Genomic DNA, 10,105 nt, shown 5'->3' with positions numbered 1-10,105 from the left:
AACACCATTGCAGCTTTTATTATTCTTTTCATTATTATAAGTTGAAAAAGAAAACCCAAGAGAATGTACAAACAAATTATTGGAATTAATAACAGAATGAAACAAGGTGGTTGGCTATAAGATCAAGATATAAAACCAACTATATTATTATACCAGGAAAAAACAGAAAACATTATTTTAAAAAATAAACTGTTTACATGTGAAAAGGTTACCACCTGCCTTGGCTCACCTGCACTGGGATGTCCTGGGCCTTCTTTCTCTGTTATCCATGGCTCTTCTCCTTTCTCCAACTGGGAAATCACCCTAGGTTTGGAAAATTCATATCCTGCTTATGCAGTAAAAAAAAAAAAAAAAAAAAGAGTATGAATGCTTATGTTGAGATCTAAGAAACATCCCCAGAATTAGTTCCAGTCCTAGGATTTCTGAAAATGGAAAGGGGCACCTCAGCATGTTTTTCTATTTTAGCTCTACAAAGTAAAAGGTAAAAGAAGGAGAACCAGATATGCCCCTGGCTGGATTTTCAAAGGAATAAGACATCTCTAACACAGAATCCAAGGCCAAGACCCAGGGAACCCATGACATTTAACAGTTTAGAAACAATGGCTCTGCTGCAATGAGCAGGTTTCTGGATAAACAGCCCATCCTTACCCACTGAGACCAGGTTCCCGTAGTTCTCCAGCATCACTTCTCGGTACAGATTCCGGTGAGCAGGGGTCAGTTGCCCCCACTCCTCCTGGGTGAAGTTCACAGTTATGTCCTTGAAGGTCAACCGTTCCTAGAATATAAAATACATTGCTTTTGCCCAGCTGGCATGGCTTGGTGGTTGAGCATCGACCTATGAACCAGGCAGTCATGGTTCCATTCCCAGTCAGGGCATATGCCCTGGTTGTGGGCTCAATTCCCAGTGTGGGGTGTGCAGGAGGTAACCAATAAATGATTCTCTCTCATCATTGATGTTTCTCCCTCTCCCTTCCTCTCTGAAATCAATAAAAATACGTTTAAAAAATAAAATAAAAATATTTTTAAGAAAGAGTTCCAGAATTGGTAAATATGTATCTATATATGAACGGCTCATTTTCTTTTCCTTTTCTTAACTTTCCTAATTTTTTATGACACAATTTACTATTAAACACTAAAATAAGAACAATGTATTGTGGGATCTATAACATGTAAAGTGAAATGTATTGTGATAATACACAAAGAATGGGAGAGAATAAATGGAAATATAAGACTTCCATATTATATGTGAAACTGTATAATATTAATTCAAAGTGATATGTTTAAAATTTCATGTTGTAGTGGCTAGAGCAACCACTAAAAACAAACCAAAGAAGAATAGCTAAAAAGTCCTAGGGACACAAAATGGAACACACAAGAAAACTATTTAATCCAAAAGATAGCAGAAAAGAAGGAACAAAGACTAGATGGGACAAACAGCAAACAAAGAATAAGAATATGCACTTAAATCTACTATATCAATGATTATGTTTACTGTAAATGGACTAACCAAGCAAGATCCAGCTATTTAAGAAGGTCATACTTTAAATATAAAGACAAAGAGAGGTTGTCCTAGATGGTTTGGCTCAATGGATAGAGCATTGATCTGTGGACCGAGAGATCCCAGGTTCGTTTCCAGTCAAGGACACATACCTTGGTTGCAGGCTCCTGCACAGGCCCTGGTCAGAGAGCATGCAGAAGGCAACCAATCCATGTGTTTCTCTCACATTGATATTTCCCTCTGTCTTTTCTTCTCTCTTCCACTCTCTCTAAAAATCAATGGAAAAATATCCTGGGTGAGGATTAAAGAAAAAAAGAGAAAGAGCTCCACATTCCCCTGGTGCACTGCCATGTGAGGACACAGCAAGAAGGTGGTCACCTGCAAGCCAGGAAGAGAGTTCACACCAGGAATTGAATCTGCCAGCACCTTGATCTTGGACTTTACAGCCTCCAGAATGTGAGAAATAAATGTCTGTTGTTTTAAGCCACCAGTCTGTAGTATTTTGTTATGGCAGCCCAAGCTAACAAATCAATTGGGCCACAGGTAACACAATGTATGCATTTGTTAAAATTCATCAAATAATACACTTAATTTTTGTGCATTTTTATATTAAATTTTATCTTGAGAAATACTGAACTCCATTTAGTAGGTTTGCCTGTTACACTGGTTTGGGTTATCAACTCTGAAACTATTTTTCTTATATTCCAAGCTTGAGCAAATGAGTTAAAAATGGGAGCCTGATTTCTCATCGTTGAAGGAGAACATATATACAATAATCCACCCGCCCCCCGCCCCTCATCCATGGGGAATATGTTCCAAGACACCCAGTGGGTGCCGGAAACCATGGATAGAACCAAACCCTATATATAAGGTTTTTTTCCAATTCACTTAAAAGAAAGCACTTATTTGAAATGCCAGCATCACTAATCTTTCACTTTGGGGTCATTATTAAGCAAAATAAGGGTTACTTGAATATAAGCACTGCAATACCATGACAATTGATCTGATAACCAATTGCTACTAAGTAGTTAATGGGTGGGGAGTATACCGTATATAGGATGAATATGCTGGACAAAGGGATGGTTTACATCCTGGGCAGGATGGAGCAGAATGATGTGAGATTTCATCACACCACTCAGAAAAAAATAAATAAAAAGACAAAGAGAGGTTAAAACTAAAAGAATGGAAAAGGTTATACTATGCAAACAATAACTAAAAGAACACTGGAGGATCTACATTAAATCAGACAAAGTGGACTTCAGAAAAAGAAATATTACTAGGGAAGAGATTGGACAATAATCGTGCACCTGTGGATGAGGATAGTGGGTGGGGAATGAGGGCGGAGGGTGGGGTGAGAACTGGGTGGAGGGGAGTTATGGTGGGAAAAAAAGAGTAACTAATGTCATAATCTGAACAATAAAGATTTAATTAAAAAAATAAATAAAAAGTAAAAAAAAAAGAAATATTACTAGGTATAAAGAGACATTTCATAATTATAAGGATCAGTTCATTAAGAAGACAACAATCCCACATGTTTATGCATCTGACCACAGAATTCAAAATAAAGCAGAAATGACAGAACTAAAGAGAGATAGAGACAAAATCAAGATAGAGATTTTAATTCTTCCCTCAATAACTGACACAATTAGACCAAAATTCATCAAAGATATAACTTTGAACAACCTATCAACCAACTTAATCTAATTAACATTTATAGAACATTACTGAATAGATTATTTTTATTAATTTTTTTAGATTATTTTTAAAATTACATTTATATTTCAAGATGACTTTAACATGATCATTAAATCTATTTTGAGATAGATTTACTTGCAGTTATCTATATATATAAATGACCGACTCTATGTCCATCCCTCTGACCCACCAACTGGACTCAACATGCAGGACACATATAAAGCTCTTGCCGGTGTCGAGTGCACGCGTATGTTTCAATCTGTCATTGTTGACTGTGAATTTGATTGACACTTCTATTATAGAGAAAGGACAAATAGCAATATTAAAATATTTCTTGTAATTAATTTCCTTTCAATGTGCACGAATCCGTGCACCGAGCCACTAGTAAGAAATAAACAGGGATCCCATGTACTAACTACTGGGAGCAAAGCAGAGTAAGGGGCATGAGGGAACTTTCTGAGATGGTGGAAATGTTCTAGATCTTGATTGCAGTAGATGGTGTATACATATGTCAAAAAGAGCTATGCACTTTCTTTAGTGTTTTATCCTATGTATAAATTATACCTCTTTTTTTAAATCCTCACTGAGTATATTTTTTTCCATTGACTTTTAGAGAGAGTGAAAGGGAGGGAAGAGAGAGAGAGAGAGAGAAACATTGATGTGAGACACATTGACTGGTTGCCTTCCACATAGGACTGGGGATCGAACCTGTGACCGAAGTACATGCCCTTGACCATGAATCAAACCTGTGACCTTTCAGTCTGAGAGCCAATGCTCTAACCACTGAGCAACTGGCCAGGATAATATATCTCTTTTTTTACAAATTTTAATCTTTTCCCAGTGCTAAGTTTAAATCTCATCAGTTTCAATAAGTGTCAGGAAGTGAGGAATTCTAAAATGTAGAATGCAGAGATAACCCCTTAAATAATTATTATTACTTCCACATTTCTCTAACTCTGGAATGCATTTCACTCCTAGTAAGTATGAGCATCTGAATTAGCTGAGGAAACTGGGATTTTAAACAGCTAAAAAATATTGCCACAGATCACCAAGCAAGTAAATTCAAGAGCTAAGTTCAAATTTTGTACCATCTAATTTTAGAACCCAAGTTCTGTTCACTTAAAACTCTTCTGTCCTCGAATAACATCTCTTTAATGATGTTCCTTTTCTGTTTATTCAAAAAATTTTCCTTCTGTATCACCTATCCTTCCACCAGATGGTGAGGACACCCATTCTGACACCTGTTGCATCTGCCCAGCTAATGTGTGCACCTATGGCCAGACCATTTCTTCTCTTCCTGATTCTTTGGCTGTAGTTTGATCTCTGCTCCCAATACTTTAAGGGTCACCTCATTAAGCTCACAAGTGATATGTGTACACCATTAAGAATGTCATCCTGGTCTGTGTGGCTCAGTGGTTGAGCACAGACCTATGAACCAGAAGATCAGTTCAATTCCCGGTTAGGGTACATGCCCAGGTTATGGGTTCAATCCCCAGTGTGGGGTGTGCTGAAGGCAGCCATTCAATTATTCTCTTTCATCATTGATGTTTCTATCTCTCTCTTTCTTTCTCCTTTCCTCTCTGCAATCAATAAAAAAATATATTTTTAAAAAATATATAAAAATAATAATAAAAGAATGTCAGAACTTCTCATTTACAAAGTTTGTTTTTCAGTTATAAATACTAAAAAATAAATTTAAAAAATGAGACTTATCTTAGGTCCCAAGTGGTACCTGTTGGTTTTTAAAGGCTAAAATTCTATCACTCATTTTGCATTCTTTACAGAAATTAGCAACACAACGTTAGAGTTACATGGAGGAAAGTATGACTTCTATGAGCAGATAAATTGCTACTACTGTTGCCATTTTCTGTATAAGAGCGACATTCTCTAAGCTCCCTAGGTTAAATTCGTTAGCCTCCACAACCTCCCACTCCAAGAAAAGGGGCGTTATGCCCTTAAAAGCCAAGAAGCATGTCAAAAAAATGAGAGGAAATTCCAACCCACCTGGAATTCTGCTGTCTGGGCCCCAGAAGTCCCTTCATCCTTTAAACTTTCTCCCTGGGTCTCATCAGCATCCTGAGATAGCAGAGCTGAGGAAGGAAAAGAGCCGTAAGGTTTGCACTTCCCAAACGCCCCCAAAACTGCCTGCAGACCTGCTGAATATGGCTCCCCTCTCAATATATTCACAAAGAGGGACATTTGGAGCGACGCAAGCAGACTGGAGCCCCTTATGAGGAGGATCTGCAGTGTGTTCTTTTGGGCATTAGTATTTCCCAATGGTCAATGCTGGTCCAAAAGCACAGATCTATTGAGCCATTCTTTTGTTCACTTCCCAGGGCTTCCAGGCACTCTACGGTCCACCTGAAACATATCTTTCCAGCACTAGTTTCCTCTAATCACCATCCTCTATCTGTTGGACTCGAACACCAATCTCAGACTACAATGGTCCCCATTCTCTGACCCTTTGACAAAACAACTTAGACATCTTTCAAGGCCCAATTCAATGCTATCTGCTTTGTGAAAATTTCTCAGATGAGCACAACTGGAAAAATGTTTCCTATCTCTTGTCTTCCAAAAGAACTTTATCATAGCATTTTCCTAGGTTACCTTATATTATGGGTACGTGGTCTGGGTATGTGTCTGTCTCCATCAATTAATAATTAGCACGCTAGCTGGTTTGGCTCAGTGGATAAATCGAACCTGAAGGGTCCCAGGTTTGATGCCAGTCAAGGGCACATGCCCAGGTTTCGAGCTCAATCCCCAGTAGGGGACGTGCAGGAGGCAGCTGATCAACAATTCTCTCTCTCCCTCTATCTTCCTCTCTGAAATCAATAAAAATATATTTTGCCCTAGCTGGTTTGGCTCAGTGAACTGATGGGTCCCAGGTTCTATTCCAGTCAAGGGCACAGGCCTGGGTTGCAGGGTCGATCCCCAGTAGGGGGTGTGCAGGAGGCAGCAGATCAATGATTCTCTCTCATCATTGATATTTCTATCTCTCTCTCCCTCTCTCTCTCTCTGTCCCTTCCTCTCTGAAATCAATAAAAATATATTTTGCCCTAGCTGGTTTGGCTCAGTGGATAAATCGAACCTGAACGGTCCCAGGGTTGATGCCAGTCAAGGGCACAGGCCTGGGTGGCAGGGTCGATCCCCAGGAGGGGGTGTGCAGGAGGCAGCAGATCAATGATTCTCTCTCATCATTGATATTTCTATCTCTCTCTCCCTCTCTCTCTCTCTGTCCCTTCCTCTCTGAAATCAATAAAAATATATTTTGCCCTAGCTGGTTTGGCTCAGTGGATAAATCGAACCTGAACGGTCCCAGGGTTGATGCCAGTCAAGGGCACAGGCCTGGGTGGCAGGGTCGATCCCCAGGAGGGGGTGTGCAGGAGGCAGCAGATCAATGATTCTCTCTCATCATTGATATTTCTATCTCTCTCTCCCTCTCTCTCTCTCTGTCCCTTCCTCTCTGAAATCAATAAAAATATATTTTGCCCTAGCTGGTTTGGCTCAGTGGATAAATCGAACCTGAACGGTCCCAGGGTTGATGCCAGTCAAGGGCACAGGCCTGGGTGGCAGGGTCGATCCCCAGGAGGGGGTGTGCAGGAGGCAGCAGATCAATGATTCTCTCTCATCATTGATATTTCTATCTCTCTCTCCCTCTCTCTCTCTCTGTCCCTTCCTCTCTGAAATCAATAAAAATATATTTTGCCCTAGCTGGTTTGGCTCAGTGGATAAATCGAACCTGAACGGTCCCAGGGTTGATGCCAGTCAAGGGCACAGGCCTGGGTGGCAGGGTCGATCCCCAGGAGGGGGTGTGCAGGAGGCAGCAGATCAATGATTCTCTCTCATCATTGATATTTCTATCTCTCTCTCCCTCTCTCTCTCTCTGTCCCTTCCTCTCTGAAATCAATAAAATATATATTAAAAAATATATATATAAAAAATATTTAGCATAGAGATCATTATTCATTTTTCCATCTGTCAAGATGCTTAGCAAAGTTCCCGCCTGACACAGCTAGAATACAATATTGACTGAATCTACAGTGTTAAAGGTATGAATTAAGAGACTACACAAAACACACAAATTCCTCTATCCATCTATCTATCCTGACCAGACCACTAAATAATGCGTAATTTTGGACATATTTCCCACTGAACCTATATTTCAAGGTAAAATAGGAGTAATCAAGCATGTCAAGAACTGATATTGATTTGAGGCTAAAATGACTGAAACTTGTGAAGAAAAAGCATGTGGTGGGAGGGCTTAAGGGTGCAAAAAGCTTTGACTTTGCTATTTATAAATCACATTTACACACTCAGGAGTCGCAGGTGGGGACCATCTTGTGTTCTGTTTTCCTGTCCTGTGTAGAACTGAGGACAGGAGATGGAAGCAGCATGGGGCAGCACGGAGCACATGTCAACAAGAAGCCTGTGCTGAGAGCACAATAGTAAGTACTGCCTGCCTCCTCGCGGGGCAGCCGGTTGAGTGCATGCCTCTATTCTTCTAGAGGAGCAACAAGGCAGGAGAGGAGGGATCCAGAAGCAACAATCACACAGCCAGAACTCCAGAACTCTCACAGCTATCCCCTTCCCAAAAGCCACAGCATGAACCTCAGAGACCTGCTTTCCCCTCAACTATCTCCCCGAGACCAGAACAATGAAGTGCACCTATCTTTTGACACACAAATGAGATCTCCTAGTTCCCCATCCATTCCCCCCTTCATCAGTCTATTCTCACCTTCTCCTTCAAACATCTTAGTCACATCCTCCCATAGGGGCACCCCCTCCTTGGCCTTCTTTGGATGGTGCAACTTCACCCAGGGGCTGGCCTCCGCGGGCAGGGTGATCAAGAGCTGCTGCAGCATAACAATGTCCACCTGATCGGGCTTGTCCACTTCTGGTGAGGAAACGGCCAGAACCTCTGCTGAGAGGCTTCACAGTTGTGTGGTCCTCCTCTGGTCACAGCCCCCGGCTCTCAGGGCTTTGGCATGTTCCTGCAGCACCAGAACCTGGGGGCTCCTAGAGGCTAATGTGATTTGGACAGCTCTGAAACACTGACTCCTCTCTTAAATTAAGTACGGCCTCCCTGGGAGGCAGCCGGTTGAGTAGGCAGGAGAGGAGGGGCCCAGGAGCACCCTCGTACAGCCAGAAATCCAGAACTTGCAGAAATATCTTTAGAACTGCAAAAGATCCAAAAACAAAGATTTGGCATCAATGTGGGAATAAGTATAATCAATGCTCTTAGAGGTGGCTCTGTCTCCCGGTTCCATACACACACACAAACAGCTAAAGATACACAGACCCACACCAATCCTGCCTTGATTTCCTCCCTTAAAAACCACATGCATCTTCTGCCTGGATATAGATTTAAAATCAGACAGCCTGGGTTAGAATCCTGACTCTAAGGCACTTAAAAGCTCTAAGGCACTTCAACTTCAGTTTCTCCATCTATAAAATAATAATTGTGCTTCATGGGGTTGTAAAGTTGATTAATTGAGACAATGTTAGGCAAACAATAAACCTTTAGTAAACAGTATTATAAACCTTTTGTTTAATGCTGCAGGAGAGCATTATCTTTTTAAGTTTTTTTTCTTCCATTTTTTTTTAGAGACAGAGAGAGATATCAGTTTGTTGTTCTACCACTGAGGATGGAACCCGCAAACTTGGCATATCGGGATGATGCTCTAACCAAGTGACCTACCGGGCCGGGTCTTCTCAAGTTATTTTTTAAAACAATTAAGAAATCTCAATTCAGCCCTAACCGGTTTGCTCAGTGGATAGAGCATCGGCCTGCGAACTCAAGGATCCCAAGTTCGATTCCGGTCAAGGGCATGTACCTTGGTTGCAGGCACATCCCCAGTGGGGAGTGTGCAGGAGGCAGCTGATCTATGTTTCTCATCGATGTTTCTAACTCTCTATCCCTCTCCCTTCCTCTCTGTAAAAAATCAATGAAATATATTAAAAAAAAAAAGAAATCTCAATTCAAAGTTAATTTCAAGTATTTCAACTGATGGAATAATCATATAGCTGCATTTTCACAGGGGCAAATAGTGACAGACACACCCATGTAGATGCCTAGCAGCTAGCAAGTCCTTTAAACCTCCCTGTTAAGAGGTATCCTGATTTCAACAATGTTAAAATTTGGGGAAAGGAGTATGCCTACAACTGGAGGAAATACGGCACTTCGAGTACAATTGAGGACTACTGCAGAAGTGTTTGTAACAGGCAATTTTGGAAAAACAGAACAAAACTCAAATACATCCTCTGGCTCACTTGAGCAGGTAGATCATTTCACAGCGACCAGGCCCAGTGTATCTGGGGCCCCCCAAATCAGTCCTAGCTCCCTGGAAAGGAAGTCGACCCAACTTTTTGCAGTTTGTGGGGGAAGGGTATGTGGCTAGTGGGCACCTCTCTTTTTCAGCTGTGACTGGTGCAGAGAAAGGGGCTGCATCCTACCGACTGGAGCATGTGGGAAATCCTGCTTCTGAATATACAAAAAGTAAATGTTACCAAAGTGGAGAAATTTATGAAACGGTTAATGGCAGAGAAGCTTCTTTGAGACGATGCCCCTGTTCTCACAACCCCGACATGCCTCTCCAGACTGACGACAGGCAGGGTGGCCTCCTACTCACCAGATCCGCCTCGGGCGCGGGGAGGACCGGAGACGGGGGCGTGAGAGCGCTCGCTCTCGAGGCTTTCAGCTGCAGAGGGTGTCTGTTTGGAGGAGGACTGGTGCCAGATATTGTTTTTTCCCAGCCTTCTACAGACAGACCACATTCTCAAGCGAAACAATCATTCTTCAGAACACTCCCAGCGTTCACGGCGGCCTCCGGAGTGGCAGTGGGTCTGCTCCAAATTCCCAAGGAGAAGCGGCCTAGGGCGGGTCTGCGGCTCCCGATCAACCAGCGGGGCCTC

General features: G+C 41.8%; 1 protein-coding gene across 2 annotated transcripts in view; it reads right to left on the bottom strand.

Annotated features, from left to right (window-relative positions):
- ZFP69 (ZFP69 zinc finger protein) overlaps positions 1-10,099 on the bottom strand; it is a 13,042-nt gene extending 2,943 nt beyond the window's left edge. Inside the window, exons 1-5 of one of the 2 annotated variants that reach the window (XM_006762546.2) lie at positions 9,823-10,099; positions 7,929-8,370; positions 5,198-5,283; positions 649-775; positions 230-325 (exon numbers count right to left, since the gene is read on the bottom strand). In XM_006762546.2, the coding sequence (XP_006762609.1) occupies positions 230-325; positions 649-775; positions 5,198-5,283; positions 7,929-8,055 (436 nt within the window). In that variant the 5' untranslated portion in view covers positions 8,056-8,370; positions 9,823-10,099. Of the gene's footprint in view, positions 1-229; positions 329-648; positions 776-5,197; positions 5,284-7,928; positions 8,371-9,822 lie in introns of both variants that reach the window. The other variant, XM_006762545.2, reaches the window with a different exon arrangement.
- Positions 10,100-10,105: the final 6 nt, after the last annotated feature.

Source organism: Myotis davidii, unplaced genomic scaffold (genome assembly GCF_000327345.1).
Source record: "Myotis davidii unplaced genomic scaffold, ASM32734v1 scaffold458, whole genome shotgun sequence".
NCBI lineage: Eukaryota > Metazoa > Chordata > Mammalia > Chiroptera > Vespertilionidae > Myotis > Myotis davidii.
Note: the sequence above shows the minus strand (reverse complement) of the source record. Positions and strands in the feature narration are given on the sequence as shown.